The sequence below is a fragment of the Aquila chrysaetos genome, chromosome 3 (assembly GCF_900496995.4).
Source record: "Aquila chrysaetos chrysaetos chromosome 3, bAquChr1.4, whole genome shotgun sequence".
Lineage (NCBI taxonomy): Eukaryota > Metazoa > Chordata > Aves > Accipitriformes > Accipitridae > Aquila > Aquila chrysaetos.
In genome coordinates, this window is record NC_044006.1 from 10,814,319 (window position 1) to 10,834,212 (window position 19,894).

The 19,894-nt window shown below is 39.7% G+C and overlaps 1 protein-coding gene across 14 annotated transcripts in view; it reads right to left on the reverse strand.

Annotated features, from left to right (window-relative positions):
* The window catches only part of EYA2 (EYA transcriptional coactivator and phosphatase 2), a 105,476-nt gene that overhangs the window by 21,661 nt on the left and 63,921 nt on the right, over positions 1-19,894 (reverse strand). For all 14 annotated transcript variants that reach the window (XM_030010093.1, XM_030010092.1, XM_030010095.1 and 11 more), the window contains 4 exons: positions 14,653-14,720; positions 12,513-12,690; positions 10,755-10,882; positions 10,172-10,255 (listed from right to left, as the gene is read on the reverse strand). In XM_030010093.1, coding sequence (XP_029865953.1) covers positions 10,172-10,255; positions 10,755-10,882; positions 12,513-12,690; positions 14,653-14,720 — 458 coding nt within the window. The remainder of the gene's footprint in view (positions 1-10,171; positions 10,256-10,754; positions 10,883-12,512; positions 12,691-14,652; positions 14,721-19,894) is intronic.

Sequence of the window (19,894 nt, forward strand, 5' to 3'; positions counted from 1 at the left end):
CAAATCTCCTCCAGGAACCACTTTTTACAGTGAAAACAGATTAATCTAAAAACTCAACCCTGAGTGCTTGTTCAGTAACTTTAGAAGAGCGAGGTCCTACCCCTCTGCTAATCTACGAGTCATGCTTTCACAAACAAGGACAATGAGAGGCAGGGATAGAAAACAGGCAATAAACTCCTTTTGTAAATAAAACCTCCAGCACCACAGTGTATCCCTATATGCCTCACCTCTGCCATGCACCATTGTTGGAGCTTCCTTCAGGGGTGAAATTAAACAGTCCCACAAATTACTTATAGTGCTAACCTCTGGTGCTTGGACATGACAGACCAGGCACTCCTGACTCTCCAACACACAGCTTTAACAGGCTTCTTCCCATCGGCTGGGGGAAACAAGCACCAGGGGACCAGTGATCATTTTGAAGTATTCACTCTCAAAGAGATTGGTATTCCCCCTCCTCAATACACCCTTCACTCCCACTTTTAACGAACAGGAGTAGTAGTTGCACAGCTGCTCATTTCTGCTTAGTGCACAACTTGCGGGAACTGAGAGATAAAAAGCCCCCATTCCCTACTACTCCTTCATAAACAATAAAGGATCAAAACACACAAAGAGTAAGATAAGCCCTTTTTTAACATTTTGGATCAAAAGTGTTTGCCCAGAAGGGCATCCTTGGACATGTCTCTCCTGTTTCTGTCACAGCTGTGACTTTCAGCTAAGGACTGATGGGCTATTGCCTACTACTGACAATGGCCACACCTTGTGAGCAAGATAATTTCCATCGTAAGTGAAGCACTGCCAACTCCCAGCTCCAAATCTGCTTGTTTTGGGGTAATTTTGCTGCCTGTTCAGCAGATAGTCCTACTAGAGGAAAACATGGGCAACAGAAGCCTGTGGAACATGCTGCAGAGGAAGACAAAAGTGTCCACTCACCAAGGGGAACATTTTCTTTCATATCCCAATGGCATGAGCTGACACATTTGCTCTGAATGTTGCTTTTATGTTGGCTAGTTGCATGCATTGTTCCTAATCCTTGAACTAGTTCTGTACATTTGAAGTGAATTGCATTTTAAAATTACAATTTAAGTTCAATTGTGTCCTTCAAGCTAATAACACCTTGCCTAAAATTAATTTCTGTTTCTGTTTTCATTTTGTCCTCTCATTTTGAGTAAAAGGATGACAGAAGATGGCTAAATGAGCTTGTTGAACAGCTTCAGTCTGTCATTGCTTAAAGATGATTTCCACAAAACCTGGAGGTGAGCAAAGAACAAATATTTCACTATTACAGCAGTGGGTTAAAGTGGAAAGTTAGGTCTGCTCACTCCACGTGAAACTCCGAATATTTTAGCTCCTGTATTTTAGCAAAGCAAAGGGAATGCAGAATGTGTAGGCATACCCAAATTAGTTTTAAGCTACTGAATGTGGGTACAAATAGCTGCAAGTATGTTGCAGCATGCAGCATATAGGTCCCTAGACCCTTTTTCAGGAGCTAACCTACACAGAAGCCTGCATTGCAATATCTTCACTACTAAAGGTACTGGCATTATCTACACAAAAGCCAATGTGCATTGCAGCCACACTTCAAACTGCACCATCAGCATCCTCCCAAATGGCTCTGTATTAAAACCTTCTTACCGCTGCTCTCCTGAAACACTGAGATTGATTTTTTTTCATAAACTGTTTATACTTGCCCTAGAGTATGCATTAAAAAGACACGTATTTGTTAACACCTGCAGCTACTACTAATCCAGTTGGCTGGATGTCCACAGCCAGCTCTCCCCTCTTGTACACTGTAATTTTGAAAGGAAGAGAGAAGCAGATTTATCTCTGGCAATCTCTCAAGTGCAAGTCACTCTTGCCTCCGATCCTGGCTCGAAAGCCCATTCCAAGCCTCTGCCTTACAGGTACCCTGTTCAGACTTGCAGGCCATTAGCAAAGGGGCAAAGCTGGCTCCTTTGAGACGGATAACAAATCAGCTTGTTGTCTGACTCTCCTTCTATTTAGCAATGTGCCAATTAACCCGACATTCAAAATGTTACGACAAAGTCATTCCGAGCATGGATCTTGGATTCAGACCTCCCCCAACCCCCGCCTTTAAAAAACACAAAATAAAGCCCTAGTATTTAAAACTAATCAGTCTCTTTAAATCTGTGCCAAATACCTGTTTATGCCGTGAGCAAATAATTACTTTTCTACAAGGAAGAAAGTATTAATTAAGAGTATTCATCAGACTCCTATTCTATAGGGTTTATCTACCGCAGGTGTCAGCCAGAGGTGAGAGACGGATTAGTATACAATCAAGGGCTTTCTAAGTTAAATCTCCTCCTTGTGGTTAGCTGTTAATAATAAAGTTGTCACCAAAAGAAAGAATTTAATAGATTTAATTGCGTTTAATTACTTGGAAACTCCTGGAAAATGGACCAGCTTGGTTGTAGTATAAAAATAATAATAATAATAATAATAAAATAATAATAATAATAATAATAATAATAATAATAATAATAATAATAATAATAATAAAAAAAAAATAAAAATAAAAATAAAAGCAAAGATACAAATGCCTGGGCCACATGTTTGAACAAAAAGAGTCTGTAAGAGTAATCATTCCTTGGTTATAACATTTTATACCTTGATCAGAATTTGAGACATGAACAAGGCTTTCCCATAATAATGGGAAATTAACCACGTGCACCAGTTCTAGTTCAAGTAAGTCCCCATCTTTTTGAGGAAGAGAAGACATTTAGCTCTTTTACTACACATAAGTAGCTTAGCTTGCAATTTTACCTTTTTAATAGGCACAGACTACAGCTAGACCTAGCTTCTCAGAGCTTTTCAAATGACAGAGTGGGTATTTGTGAGAAAAGTTGTTTTAAGTAACCAAAGTAGCTCAGGAGCTGAAACCCATTTTCAGAAGTGACTTACATAAGTGACTACACTTCAGACTTTTTAAAAAAGGACTGTCCTTTTTCAAATAGAATCACTCGGCTTTTCAGGCTCTAAACGTTTTTTTCCCCCCAAATGAAGACATACTGTTTTACCTAAACATTGATATATCCAGGTTTATTAGACAATATACCAAATTTAAATTAATAGTGTCTACAGTCATCACAGTGTGACCTTGTGAAAAGTCCATGCTGGACAGAAAGAAAATATAATTTAAACCCTTTCCTTCAGATACGTTTTCATATTCATCCTTACTGTAACTTGAGAGGTACTTCCAAGTTATTGCTTATTATTTACTGAAGGACTCTCTTTCTACTGGCATGTATCTGTTCAGAAATGGTTGGGGACTACACCTTGGAAATTATTCCAATAAGCACACGGGCATGTCAGTCACTAAATCCTTATGTTCAAGAGCACACGGAGGTTGAAAAGGTTCTCCTCCCTCTCTAAATGAACTATGCTTATGGACAAGCAGTAATGACTACACTAATTTATCCAGTGTCTGAACCCATGAGTTCTGAAATGGATGCCAGTCCTGTGGGAATACTGTACTTAAATACAGGTTAAAAGCTGGGCCATGATGCTTGAGAACAAACGGGAATTATTTTTATTTAGTAATACAAAAGGTTCATGACCCAAAATCTACAAATAATTTCTTTTTATTATACATGGCATAAAAGTCAGAAGAGGGAGTGGAATTTAAAGCAAATACATCTTCATTCCCTTCCCCTCAACACAGAAAAGTCACTGTATTTCTATACATAAGCCCTTGATAGCTCTGTGAAAAATACAAAACTCCTGGAGAGCTTGGTGGAAACATATCATGGTGTGAAATCCTCAGCACAACTCCATTATTTTGCACATGCAACTTCCTAACACAAGTTATGTCCCTTTGGATTTTTGAAACTATTTTTCCCTTAAAATCAAGTCACAATTCAGCAATACTGGAAAGCAGGTTCCCTTTACTCATGCTTGTTTGACAACCCAGCATTGTTTCTGATATATATTTTACGTCAGAAATAATCCTTTAATACTTCCAAATGCCACATGTGCACTTTGCTTAGAAAACCCTCTGCTCACCTAAGCTCTAGTACAAGAGGTTACATCTACACAAGCTCAGAGCATCTCCCATGCCCACCATCTAAGCTGTTGTGGATCTGGTTTTGCTGTTTCTGCTGCTGCTTCTCATCAACCAGTACAGATGATAAACACAGATGTTTGCTCCTGAAATACACATTTGAAATAATCAAATGGCTGGAATTATTTACTCCCTTCTCTCCAATAATGAACTAATAATTGATATAGCAGCATGTCTAAAGTAACAGACTGTTTTATTACCTGCAGTGATTGAATGCTTTTTTAATTTAACTTAAAAAGGCATTAAATACAAGGTTTAGCCTCCAGTGGGTAAAAAAATCTCCAACTTCCTCAGAAAATCCTTTCCAAACTGTATTCATCTTGACTTAATCCATGATCTACTGAGTGAATTAGGCTCTATTTGTTTTGAAAATCTATTTTATGGAGTTCCAAGGACTGTGTTTTCCTTAGGAAGGGCTTATTCTGCCTTTCTGACCAGGATGCCTGCTAGCAGCCCTCAGCATAGGCCTCTGCAGGTTTTTAACGTCCCAAGGTGCCCCACACATATGACTAACAAAATGTAAATAAACACAGCTGAGCCAGTAAGAAATTGGAAGGTTTTCTCATTAAAGAAATAAAATAAACAGATGTCCTTAAGCACTTTGGCTCATGTTTGTCAAAGGAATGGAAAAGTCTCAGATGTTTGAACAGCAGTAGTGATATAACGCCACATCTCAAGCAAGAGAAGAAAAAAAAGCGACGCCATGGCACTTAGAATTAACTAATAGTTCTCAAGGGAGGGCGCTTTTGATTTGAACCTTAGCAACTTCTACAAATAGTTTTTAACAGCCGAGCAATAAAATGGGGTTTTATTCCTTCTCAGTTTGTAAAGTAGTAAAGGACAGATTCGGCCATTAGAAACATGAATCACCATCACATTTGATTAAATCCCTATGGTGTTTCAATCAGGTCCTGGCTTTAGGGTCCTGCAAGAGAACAAAGCAGGGAAAAGCACAAGCTACTTGAAGCATTCAATGAAAGCAAGAAAAAAAAAAAGAAAGAAAGAAAAAAAATCAACCCTAGGGTTTTACAAGGATCTCTAGTAGAGCCAAGCAGGAACTTTTCAATGACCTTTTTTTTAATTGGAAATTATAATTCACTTAAAGGAAAACTTTTTGTAAGAACATGTAACTGCCAGTGAAACTTTTGAGGAATAAGGTTTCTTAGATCCACAACATCACTTCTGGTGACAAGAAGACAGTCCAGTTCACAGCCAGCCAACTTACAGCATCTATGACATTTGCTTGAAATGCCAGAAAATCGTATTTATGTCCTGTCCTTAGCTGGGCCAAGCAGCAACTGTAGCTACTCTGTCCAAAAGGTCTTGAGGTCCTGCTATCATTGGAGGACCCTCTCCTAGTCCCTCACATACGTGTGCCACTGCAAGTCCCTCATCAGAGAGGCAGAGCCCACGTTCGCACAGGCTGGAAACTTGAGTGGATGCCCTGTCTCTATCTCACTGATAGCTATCTGCTTACAACTTGGATAAATCTCATGTTGCCACTTCTGAAATGCAAAAGCAATAAAAAGAAATGGCTATCATAGGAAAACAGCCTCTACATCAGTCAAGCAACTACGAGGCAAACTGCAAGTCCCCAGTGAAAGCAGCCAGAGTGGCCACTCCAGGCAAAATGACCACATAGTCCAGGCTCGCAGGGACACAGTATAATACAGGCAATCTAAACACCTTTCAGTTAAGGTTAACTAAAACCTAGAACATAACTTTGCATGACTCTGATTTAAAACTGTGACATAATGTGCTGTATTATTTTTTGCAGTATGTTTTTCTTAATTTGAGCCAATTCAAGATGCCAAACAATCTCAGAAATTGCTATGCATCTTACAGGGAATTTTATAGTTTGTAACACCCCAGTATCAGCAGACATCATCAAAGTACTGACAAAGATCCAACACAATTCAAGAATTTAGACTGTCCTATGTATTCAGTTCTTCAAGTCAGTGCTAAAATAAAATCCTTTCCATTTGGTTCCAGGATTTCAGAGTAACTTGCACATAAAGATGAATTTTAACTCCGGATTTCACTTTACTCACAATTCATTTGGACCCTAAAATCCCAAGGAGTGTAGCAACACAGAACAAGAATACACATTCTGGGAACAATACAAAATACTAAGAAAAGGTATTAGCTTCACACATACTCCTCAGCTAGGGAAAACAATGCACCCAGTGCCCTCTTTTTTCTTTGGACTAGTCCTTTGAAAAGCATGAGAATGAACCTGCAATATAATACTTAAAATTTCTCAGACTGAAAGAAATGCAGGTTTGGTGTTTTTTTTTTTTAATGCTTTGACAACACAGATTACAGTACAAGCTTGCAAATATCTCTGTCAGGGAAAGGGGAATAGACTCATGATTTTTTTTGGCACGGGAGCACATGCAATCTCTTTTTATTGTGTCTGAATTAATACCACCAAGAGTCTTTCTGTATTGCACCTAGCTGCTTCAAGCAAATGGCCAAAACCCCTTGACTTTTACCCAACTCATGTGAAACCCCAGCAGCACTGTTACAGTCTTTGACCCGTTTTTCCCATTATGTTTAGTCAGTGATTTGGAGGGCAGATCTTTGCAGACATAGTAAAGACTGCAGCCATCTTCCTGTTGAATGGGAGCTCTATTATACATGCCTGAAGGGATTAAAAGGGCTGGGTGGACAGTACATTAAGCTATAATGATGGTCTACATCTGTCGTGGTCTCTAGGCACATGGTAAATATTCTGCACCCATACAGTGATCAGAAGCCTGCAGAACAGGTTTCTAAACCCTCCTGAACATAATATTCAGGGTTAACTGCCTGTGGAACTGTTGGGATTTTTTTTGCCTTTTCTTCTCAGAGGGCCTCCTGCTGAAAAACGAAAGAGTGGAGAGATTTCCTCCAGTTTGACAGCTTTGCTGCCCTGATCACTTAGACCGTGACTCCATATGTTTGTGCAGGTATGCATCCATTCAACCATGGGCAAGAAAGCAAAAGGAGATGTGAATTTGCAGGCCACTCTGACTGCCACTGTAAAGGTTATACTGCAGTGAACGTATGGGAAAGACATTAAGACTAAATGTCTGATGACTGTGTAATCCATGGGATAAAGCAAAGAGTTTGGGAAGAGGGGACAAAAAAGGAGCAACCTAGGCTGGGTTATTCATTCATGCTTCAACCTTGAGTAAATTTTGTGTTTTAACTTCTATTAATGCTGTGAGCAAATTATTTTCTAAACACCTGAGATGAACTGTCCATGCTCTGAGGAGCCCATATGGCAAGGACCATAGAGCTTTCCTTCAGAAACCAAACAAAGAGAATTTTCACATGAAATCGGGTCACAAAACATATATTGAAGCATTAATGATTAATAATACAACTACAATTGATAATCCTTTTTGTGAACTCTTCCCTTCCTCCCCCCTCCCAATCAGATTTTTTTTTGGACAGCTCCCTTTTGCTGCCATCACCAAGGAAAGGGCAACATGCAGAACCATTTGAGATTTTGTGGCTAAAGAACACAGGAGTTTAGACCCAAATCTCTGAAGCTATGGCTGATGTTCCTCACCCTCTCTTCCCAGAAAAATCACCCCAGAAAGAGGTGTTATTCTGCAGCTTGATCAACATTATAGACTAATTCTTTGAGTGGCTGCACATCAGCTCTATCAGTGCAACAGACAGGATGGTACTGGGACATTAATATTGGTCAGGGGAATAGTGATGATCATATAAATTGACACTTTTTCTGGAGGAAGACATACAGAACCAAGACCTCCATGTGTGAGATTTAATTCAAAGCATATGAATGTCTAATTACAGGCACATGAATCTTTTATGATCAATTATGGACAAAAATAAGAATTTTAGGCCTTGATACTTAATTTACTTTGAGATTAACACTTCCTACATTATTCAAGTAAGAGATTCTGAAACTCTATTAACCTCTGGCTCACTGCTTCACTTGTATTTGATAGTTCAGCTCACTTAAACATTTTTGAATTGTGTGACTATTTAACGGCTCCCAGGACAGCCTGTCTGAGTGTGCTGTATTTCCCTCTTGGTTTAAGGCTTGTTCCAAAGCCCACCAAAGCCTCTGGTTGTCTTTGGATCAAGCTGTTAGCCTATAATACTTTTATAACATAACAATTTCCCTTATAGGAAAGCCCTGAGGAATTTAATACTGATGAAACAAATGAAGAACTACGAAAAAAATCCTTCTAGAGAAGTTTCTCAAAGAGCCTGTTGTAATTTAATAGAAAAGGTGATTCATTCATTAAAAAAAAAAAAAAAAAAAAAAAAGGTCCTGTTTGTATCATTCCTTACATTTGTATAAAGGAAATAGCCAACAGAAGTTTGTAATTTTGTACCTTTAAAAGGCCTTCCAAAGCAGACAAACCCCCCAAGTTTCCATTTTCCTGTTTTCCTATCTCCCTAGTCCCTTTTGCAGGCTGCTGCTCAGGAGTGCCCTGTCTTGGCCTAACTCTACTCTCACAGCTGATGGGAACAGCTCAGCCACTGGTGAGTGCTTTTGATAAACCCTTTCTGGCTCCACTCCCTGACCCCACTTCATCCCCACACCAGCTGCTCTAGAGATGGCAGCTTCTGCCTTTGTGGCAGCCCATCGGCAAGAGCTCACAGGTACTGTGGTGGCAGGGCTTCTCACCTCCATAGGTCCATCACATGTCTCGGTCCATCACCATCTACCCCCATGCAGCAGATCCCAACCCCACACCCTCTAAACTTGTGCACGAGGCAGCAGGTGAAGGCATCTGCTTCAGAGGTTTTATGCTAGGACAAAGTCAGCCTATTAAGGGCTCTATATGCATACTGCAGCCCCTACCCAATGCTAAGCATGACCACATAACAGATATACCCAGCGTAAGTTTATGTTTCCTGATCCTGCCTAATTCTTTCTATTTTTTGCAGGCAGTAGGTTTGAACTTACACGTGTATACCTCAGACTGCCTCGTTCATTACGTTCCCTGGGAAAAGTAACCGCTTCAATTACCTTGTACAACATGGGTCTGAATAAAGCCTTGCTTGGAAACACGTGCTTGATTTTCAGAGGGTGCTGTTAGAAGTGTTAGCAGCATTCCAAGTGCTGCAGTAGACTTCCACACCACAAACACCATTTTATATCCTTTACAACTGTGCACATCTAACAGCGAACAATAAATCTATCTTACTAATTACACATTCAGCTTGTTATAACCATCGTAAAACAAGTACAGCTGGTAAAGCCATGAAATGATGTCAAATCATATTTCTGCTTTCTAGAGAGAAGCAGGGTTATTTTCCAGTCTCCTGATGAAGCTGACTGTTCATAGCCATGTGTGGAAACAGCTGCCAACTAGGTCATCCACCTTTAATTAGGTAATGATATTGTCTTTTTTCCTACCCATTTAAAACTGTTTGACATTCTGTAATTCAAAGTGACTTAAGTGTTTATCATAAAAAGCTGCCTTAGGAAGAAATTGAAGCACATGGTACTAAATCCAAGAGCCAGCGTTTTCTCCTTAGCAGCCAAGTTCAGTCTGTTCAGCCACAGAGAGAGTTACCTAAAAAATGGAATTGCCTGCATTTCAAAGGGGGTATATCTAAAGTATGGATAGCTAAATATATGGTTACTAAAACCCCTTAAAAATGTGAGCTTCAGCAGCCATGTGGGAAGAAGAGCCAGTGTTCTTCATGGCAACCTAGACTGACCAACACAAAATCTCTCCTACCAGGTTGCCCAAGATTCATAAGAAAACACTCGTCTAACAAAAAATGTGTTACCTCATTCAGGCTAGAGTTAATGCTGTCTGGCTGCTTGATAGGCTCGCTCTTGCAGCAGACAAACATTGAAAGAACATCCTAATGTTCTATCCAGTAGCAGCTGAACAATACAAGCTTTTGAAAAACAAGGGGCTACTTGCAACATGAAAGGGAGGTAAATTAAATTTTCACATGTTAGAAGCAAATACCACAGGACATATTTATACAAATGTGTCTGAATAAAATCGGCAGCATCTGTTTGAAAAGCTGTCTCATTATCTGCCCCCACAGTTCCCGACGCAATTTGGCTGGACAAGCAGTAATGCCAAAAAAATTAAATTTTACCTTCCCGTATCTGGATGCAAAGGTTCCCGTGAGTAAGGAGTGAAAAATAATTATCGTCTCATCCAAATCCCACACGAACACACGCTGTGATGACAGACGGGGTGGAAAAAAGAAATACAGTTACATATTAAGCAATTGCAAGAATTTGTTCAGTCAGGAAATATATCCTCTTGGACTAGAGCTTTTTAAGATCTCAAACCCATTTCGAGCACTGACTGAAGATGATTTGTGAAAGCAGGCAAAACAAAACATCAGGAATTTGGGAACTATGTGTGTGCTGGTCATTCTGAGACTCTGTTCTCCTAACAACCACAGAAATCCCGTTGCATGTCAAGACAGGGGAACAAAACAGCAGACTTGTAAGAAGCCCAAAGGAAAATAAATTTACATATCAAAAATAGTTTGATGCTGATAATATAGAAATTGAGCAATTATTTTGACTACCCATGTCTGTAGGCTCCACTTGTATTACTGATTTTATTCTGGCTCTTACAACTCACTAGTCTGATGGTGGGATTTGCTAATAGATGCAACTGTTTATCTTTGCTGGATTTACTAAAGGAATATAAATTAAAGTTATTACCTCAATCTCGCTGTCAGCAGTAGGGGAAGGATCATTGCTTCTTTTTGACCGGGCTCGTACCTTGCCATCTGACCCTCTGTGATGTCTGTCTGTTTCTGTATCTTTTGCTGGTGTTGTTGAATATTCCCCTATTATGAAAAAAGAAATTCCACTGTAAACTTAAATTTTGCACTGTATCATTATAATTGAAGTATGAAACCTTTTAACAGAGAGCAGCAGAAACATTGTGAAAACACCATCAGAAAATCTTACTCTTTTCATGTCAATAGCTGACATTGTTAGAGAAATAACTTTTAACTCCTAAGACTTATTAAAACAATTTTAAAAAATCACCAAGATTCTATATATAACATTTTAAAATGGCCATGTCACTTCAAAAACCTTATCACATTTTTCACTGAAAAAAAATAGCTTTTTGAATTTTACTCCCCCCTGCTTTTCAAGAGAGAAATTAGAAAGGCAACTGAAAAGGAAACCAAGACCAATTCAACTTCTGAAAAAAAATTTTTAAAAAAAATTTGATGAATGCTCATGATTAACACTATACTTGCAACATCAACTTTTATTTAAAAATACAGAACTAGCCTGTTTAGCCATATTCCATTTCACAGGGGATAGTATTTTAGAAATAACTGAGAAGAGACAGTCAAAGGTGAACTTCCTTTGTATAAAGTATCTGTTTTGATCAGCTTGAGTTTCATAAACCTGTCTGGATTTCACTTACCTTGCATTACAAATCCTTTTCAAACACATTTTTCTTTTCACCTTGCTAAGTTGTGGCCTCTCCAGCTTCCTAGAATAACCATGTTCTTCTTCAGAAAAGCTTGGATTGTGCCTAACAAGCCTTTTTGAAATCACCCTTTCTCAAAAAGTCTGAGATAAGATCTAAGGAACAGAAAAGAAAATCCTCCAACTGCTTTTAGAGCAATCTGCAGTCACTTCTTTTTAAAAACCAATATTAGTTTATTTTTCTGTTAGAGCAACCACAGATGTTCAGATTTGTTTCGTAAGTCAGAATAGCTACAATGGGCATATACTGTGATCATCCACGAATTATGTGGTGTTTTATATAAATGTTATTGCATGCCAATGAAAACTTTAGTAGGGAAGCGATATCTGAAGATTGTACTTGAACAGTACCTTGGAGGATCATAATCCATCAGTAATTCCATAAACCATTTAAGCTTTGAGACTTTAAAAATTAAGCACTCAAAGAGAGGCCACAAATTTTGAAGCCTTTTTGCGTGGAATTAATCTTGAAGTTTCAACTTAGACAAACAGTTTGTGTTGATTTTTTTAAAGAGGGACTTTCTCTTGATGTACTTATTTATGAATGCATATATTACATATTGTTGTAAGAGGTGAATAGAAACCATGGGCTAAAAAGTCATCAGACAATCAGTAAACTCTGGGGCTTTTTCAGAGCATGGCTGTTTTGAACTCATTGCTACCCATGTCAGCCCTCAGTACTGATCTGGGATTTGTATGTAATTGTTTTATCTTTCTGTACTACCTTTGGAGGAGATAAAACCTCACATACTCATGAAAATAACACAGGACAGTTTTAGAGAGCTTGGATGTTCTAATCTCTTCCCAAAACCCTGTGTTGCACCATGTAAGCAGAGCTGTTAAATGCTAGGAAATCTGATTTATCCATGTAAATAGATGTATTCTAAAAAACTCCAACAACAAGGTTATAGTGTTTATGCCTACAGGTGGCTGAGACTGCCAAACTGAAAACAGAGGAGATGCACCTACCAGACAGCGATTCTGTGCTCTGACTGGTGATATTGTGAGAAGACTCCTGCAGAGAGTAAGCGGAGGTTGGGATGGCTGAGGGGCTGATGCTGTTTGCAGACACATATGGAGAGTTGTAGGAGGAGCTGTAATACTGTGAGTACTGGCTTTGAGGAAAGCTTGGATATGATGAATATTCCTTTGAGGAAAAAAGAAACTTCTAACTTCTGTGTATCTGGTTTTATCTTATAAATGAGTAAGACACCACAAAGGCAGTGTTATCTACGCATGCAGCAAGTCATGGTTCAGGAATATTTCACTGAAGAACCATGTGTCATTCACTTACGAAATCACATTTCTGCTTCTCCCAAATATACTCCTATTTTATTACAATTAACTAATCAACAAAAGGTCAGAAATCAGGCGAGTTCTGCTTTTTCTACAGGATTTTAGTTATCAGCACTAACACATTTTGTATTACAGAGTTCAACAATTGTATACAGGAGTGAAGTAGGGCGGCTTTTTGAAAAGGGCCGTGATGGAACATAGTCTCTGTAAACAACAAAATACCTAAGAAATGAGAAGAACAGAATGAATAATTGGATGAGGGAAGGAGCAAAACAGGCTGCATTTCCCATGATCAGCAACATTTTCTGATCAGCTGTTCAAATAGGTTACAAAAATGAAGAAAAAAAAAAAGTAGTAATTGTTTTGCAGAAATGTTCACAGTTGAGACTGTCCAACTATCTCAGCAGTAACTAAATGCCTGAGTGATCTTCCCTACCTACAGAAAAATTAATTAAAAATACAAGGTGCAAATGACCTTGGGGAGCTGAGGTATCACAAAACCCTTTGTCTTGATTTTAAGGCTCCCAAACAAACTTCATACCATTATCTTCATATGTTCTTTTTTTGTGAGAAGCAGGACACTGGAATAGGTTAGAAAACTTCTCTCTGGACAACTAAAACATAAAAGGTTTAGTTTGTTTCTTTTCATTTTAATTGCAACTCCTGCTCTTGTCCACCTATTTGCTTTTTCCGATAGAGAACTGTATTTATGCTCTGGGGATTGTCTTTCAGCAAAAGGCTTTTATTTCCTCAGAAATGCTAATTAGTCTCTGGTATTAAATAAAATTAAATAATAAATAGTCTTTAGAAAGACTAAAAGCACTTTCCCCCTTAACAGCTTACATCTTTGTCTGACACAGCTATTTCATTAACTTTCAGTCACCAGGGAGCTCTCAAGAACAAAGACTCAAGTTGTCATACTAACAACTAAACTGAAAAAGAAATGAGATAATTTCATTGTTTTCTCTTAAAGAATATCACAAAATAATGAAAACAGCCCAATTAGTTTTCCTCTTTTTAGGTAACCTCCATAATTCAATCATATGCACTTCTATCAGCAAGTGCTGTTGTTTTTAGCCAAAACTGAAGTAATAAAGAATTGCCCACTGTTGTCATTAAAAATACAAGTCAATAATCACCTTACAAACAAGGAATTGAAATTAGCGGCCAATGAAAACACATCTTCTGGGACAGTGTACTCATTTGTTTGGTCCAATCAAGAAAAGCCATTTGCTACTGAAAAACATCTGTCTTGTGTATATATGCACGCTGTTTATTTATACACACACATTTATCAAGGTATCTGAACCATGAAGCCCACGGACAGGTGTACTCTCAAAGAAGGAAGTGCACAGACAGCTCATATGGCTCAATATTCATCAGGGCCTGCCAACGCCTCTTTCAAATTGTTCATATTTATTACACAGTGCCAAGACAGCAGACAACAGGATCCTGGAAGCAGAGCTCTCTGTAGAGGATGGAAAACATATCTGAAAGTTGTGAGATGGCAGAGGAATGATGAAACTCTTGGCACTGCTACAGCAGCACAGCAGAGACTACTAGGGCATCCTCCTCCTGCAAGGACTGCACTCTGTGCAAGCGTGTGTATTGATACAGACATCTTAAAATTCATCAAGATACCTAGAAGTCCAGCAAACAGGCCACAGGAGCGGAGCAGAATGGTGTTCAGCAAAACACATGGCAGTACTTTCCTTAAGTATATGTAAACGCCAGAATAATCTCTCTGATCTACCAATTTCCCAAGTGTTTAAAATAAGTGACAAGGTTGCCAATAATAAATGCTGAACCATACCTGATGCACAGCACTGAATCCTGCAGAATTTGTCAGGCCATTGGCTCCCTGGTAAATCCCTGTTGTGCCTAAAGGAAAGAATATCACGGTCATAAAACACACCGGCAATCAAAGTAACAGGATATATTAATACAAATAATTTCCAACAGGAAGTAAAGTACCGTCTCACTAGGAAAAAGCACATCACAAATCTTGACAAATATAGGCTGTAAAGACTTAGGGCTATTACTGAGGTCTGCTTACTAAAAGGCATTCAAAGACAACCATTACATACACTAAACCAAACACTTATGGAGCTGGGAAAAAAAGCCAGAAAATAAGGATTTAACCCAAATTTAAAATTCAGTTACTTCTTTTCCAATCAATAACAGAAGAGTATTTTTTTATCCTCTTCTCCTGTAGGAAAACCACTCAGATTACATATACAACCACATACACACTCTTTCATGCATAGGTATGTCCTGGAATCTGTCCTTATGGACCTGGTGTTGATATCCCAAACATAAGAACAATATTGCTGAGATTTCTGGGACAGCAGGGAGCAAAAACATTGCTTCATCTGGGGATATTAAGAAGAGAAAGGATGGACAGGTAAGTTTTACATGGTTCTGTCCGAAATGAAGCAGCTGATGGCCAGCCAGGCCTCCTTAGCTGGAAGAAACATTACCATGAAAATTTTATGGGTGGAGAAGTAAAGGTTCAGAAAAGATCTACAGGAACAGTCCTCCTTTGCCTTCCATCAGGGAAGTGGTAGGAGAGCTGCAAGCTTCCCATCCCCCGGATCCTGCATCCCTGGCAAGTTCTAGCTTTGATTTAACTCCAGTCTATGCTGTTTTCTATTTCAAAGTTTTCCATTTCACATGGGTGGAGAACTTCCTCTTGAGTTTGTGCGGTTTGATGAGAATCTATACTAAAAGCCTTCTGGTGTTTTGCAACAGTCCTTGCTCCAAGGGCTGGCTGTTCATATAGAGGAGGCAGAAGCTGGACTATGCCATATTCCATCCTAATGGAAGATGATGGACTCGAAAGAGCACTCAGACCTACTACTTCCACAGTGAAAGAGGTATGATTCGGGTGCTGCATGGCCACAGTGGTCTCTTGTCTGGGCTTCATTTTGTCACCCTGATGTACCATCAGATTGAGCCCTAATCAGGCACTCAGCCTTTTTTTTCTTATCTGGTTTCTTACCATGTGAATGACTTTGAACAGTGCTGTTTTAACCATAGGACTCTCTGCACATCTTCATGTGGCAACCCTTCTCCAAAGATCCACTTGCTTGTTTTTATTTTAAGACATCAGATTAGCTAGGGAATGGACAGCTGAACAAACTCCACTCTGCCAAGTGCAGCTACGCAGCGCATGCACTGAGAATTAAATCTCAAGCCAAAAAGAAACAAGAGGGAGGACTCTGCCCTCCATAACTAACTTGCTGCCACATGTAGTCTTTAAAAAGAAAAGGGTAGAGAGGGGGAAAAGAGGTGCAGATGACTGCCAGTTACCTGGAGGCCCAGGTCTCCCCAAGCCCCCTGCATATGCTGGCTGGGGAGCTGAGCCAGCGCAGGTGGGTTCAGGTGATACCTCCTCCTGGCATTCACCTCTTGGAGGCAACTCTGGGTGGATCAGTATCCAATCCCTCCTCCTCCCCACAACCCATATGGGGAAACTGCCCAGAGCAGCATCCGGAAGACAGCAACGCATTCAGCTATTGGCATTTCCCCACCTCCCGCCCATGATAGGCTTTGCTTTTCTTCAGAGTTTTTCAAAAAGTCACGAGTATGTAGCAGGATGAATATATTCCTGTGGTAACTAAGCATTTCTCACCACTGTGAAGGGGAGTAATAGAGCCCCAGCGCTTACAGGCAAAAACAACCTTCACAGAACACAAAACAGCTCTTGTACACCAGAGCTCAAAACAATACAGGGGGGAATTTTTGATCTTCCTAAACTGTCATTTAGAAACAATCCATCATCCTTTATTAAAGCTGTCAAGAGGGGGATGAGTTACCTCGAGGGACTCACACTTTATGTGTAAATTGTGATGAGAACATGTTTATTGCTGTGCTACCTGCACATGATACCATAGCTTCCTGGTTTCCAAACAATCAGAGAGAATTATAAAAAGAAGGAGAGATCTGCAGAATTGGAATGAACTTACTCTGAACTTTGTACCAGCTGTGCAAAGCAAGTGTGTCCCTGCACACCCAGGGTGGTTATGTGAGCAGGGAGAAGAGGGTAGAAACATAGGGGTGAGAGGATGGGGAATGAGTCATGCTCCATAGCTTCCCACAGTACCTTGAGACGACCCTATGTGGTGGATTTTACACTGTCATTTTATAGAATACATTTTTGCCATTTTAGCTGAGCTACCCCAGGTCCATGTTCAGGTGTCCCTTACAGGCTGCTGCAGTCTGGCTTGCTCTGCCCAGCGGATTTTCATAGGGAAGGACTGTGGTGCAGAGAGAGAAACTAAACTTCCTGATTTTTTACCTGCATATTTAAATACTTGTGAAAGTGCTTAAGACTAGTATTTCCTATAACCTGAAGTTCAACAGGCCTGGGAACAGATTTTGGCAACACAGGTTCTTCACTTATTCTGGCCCCTGTCATTGTATCCTGACCAAGCAGGAGTATCATTTGAGCAGAGTTTGTCTACACTGAGATCAAACACAACTCTCTTTTTCTGCCCCTACAGCATCACATTTGGAGAATGCACTCCCCCCCCCCCCCCCCATGGTATGCCCTGAGAGCTGCTAAACTCAGTATATCTTGGCAGCTCAGTATTGTTATAGCAGAATAGTTACAGATAAGGACACTTGAGACAACCAAACAACCAAAGCTAGTAAAAACTTGGAATTTCTTCCCAGCTGAACAAAGCACAAAAAGCTGGCAGAAAAAAAAAAAAAAAAAAAAAATCCATTATCTGCATGGAAAAGAAAGTTCTTGAAGATTCAGGTTCAGAAGTATTTCATTTCAACATCAACCTTTGTCTTGGGGACTAGAGCTGTCTCATGGGGACTACTGTAGCTCAGTCCCTGCTCCACTTTACAGGCTAGACTGGAGAGACTGTTTTCAATGATGCACAATCAGTCCAAATGGAAGGAAGACAAACAAGCACCACAGGCAATGAAGAAAAGGATAAAACTTCTCTCATCATGAGCAGAGAATGAAGCTTGCTAGTTACAGTTTCTGTGAGCAGCCTTGTAGAATTCAGCAGTTCAGAACACATATCAGAACTGGCCCCAAATGTTTGCTTTTCCTCCCTGAGTTGTTGATAAGAAATAAACATTTCCATAATAAAATGAATTCTGCCACATGCAATTTCAGTTTTGCATCAGTAAATTTTACTCTCAAGAAATGCTGGAAAATTATCATCAGACCTCGCATACTGGCATTATTAATTTAGCCCTATTCCCCATGTAACCATTTTTTTCAAATACTTTCCCAGGTCATACCGCTTCTTGTAATATTCAGAGATAGACTGGAACGACATTAGAAAACGGTGCTTATGTGGAATGCGGCACGCCTAGGAAGCCTCTTGGTAAGCAATGTACACGAATGCCTGGCCCCCTCCCATTTCTGAGTGGATACTGCCCATTTCCACAGGACTTTTGCTTTCACACATATTGGCTTTTTTTCCTGACCTCTGAAGACAGCGCACTATCTCAAACTGCAGCTGATTTTACATTTGCAGTACCGTAGGTGTGCGAGCAAGCCATTTGTTTCCATCTATCTTGGTAGCTCAATGTCAAGTAATTGCATTCAAACTCCTACTTGCAAATCAGAAACAAGCCTAGGATCTCTCCCTTTGGATCTTCTCCATATGGAATATGGTTCACATCTGTGTTCAATCAAACCAGTTGCTAAATGTCACAATGCCCTCATTCACAGGTAGCTTAAAGAACAGTTAGCTGGTAATAAAACAATCTGGACTCTAGAGTAGAATAGCTCTTCAGATGTATGGTACTGTAAATGTTCCTGTAAAGTATGTACATCACAAACACACTTGCACGAAAAGACACCGCATAAAAGGTGTGCATATGCCATACATATTCAGTGCCATGACTTTTCCTTGATAAGTAGATGTGGCCCTTCTCTATATGAGCGTCCAAGGGCAACATGTACAGAGAAACTCTTTGTGAGTTGATTGATGGTATAATCCTGTTCTCATACAGATGGATTTCATTTGCTATTTTCCCCTCACTCCCTTTTTAATTCAGGTATTTTAAAATCTATGGCATGGTCAATGATAATTTCACTGGTGTGTAATCTGGACTGTGCTCCTGCAAAAACTTTCATGCCAGCTTCTCCTTCCTCTCAGTTTCTCCCTTTCTCTCTTTCAGTCACTGCAATAACAGGCTGCATTTCTTCCCCTCCTTTTCCAGGTAAGAGCAAGTAAAGAAAATAAGGGAATATTCATGGTTATTTTCAGTATCTTCAGAACTAAGCTCTGGCATTGCTAAACAAAGTTTTCTTTCATTTTATGAATACACAGTAAGACATCGGAATACTGGTGTCTTAGGGAGTTGTGATTAGAGACAGGATGGGCCTGTGGTATAGTTCAGATCAATACCACAGCAAACTTTGAAAATCAGGTTTGTGTCCTTGCATTTCACAGGTCAGAGGGGCCCTGACATCAGGCAGGTATTCTCCAACTCTCTTGTACTGCTCCAAAGAGAATAGGCTGCTACATTTAGAAGAACAGATGGTTTGCACTGCCAGTATTAAATGACTCAACAATCAGAGGAGGAGATAGCCAGGTTCAACACAGGTGGACAGAAGGGCATTTATCACAGCTCTCTGGGTAGCCAGCTGCAATTGTGAGTCCATGAGCACTCAAAAGATGGAACACTGGACTGAGATGAGGGTGTTCAGAGGGTGATTACCATGGGCACTTCTGAATGTGCATGAAATAGAACAACGAAGCTTAGATCCAAGTGTTTCCTCTAACTTGCAGATGAATTGCACAGTGGTTCCAGGGAGAGTTCTCTCAAAGGATTATTTGATCACTTAGCACTAATAAAATAAATGCCTACAGGGTTCAGCTGAATTGCATGGTATTTTACAAGCTTGCATATAATGGTTTGTGTATTCTTACATCAGCAAGCTGTTTTCCTACAGGAAACAAAGTTGACTATCAGTGATGCAAGGAAAGGCCTTAGTCTAACTCCCAGCAGAGTGTGCATTACTCTATGCTATGAAGAACATCTGGCTGAAGACTTGCATGGTCATTCAGAAAGGTTCT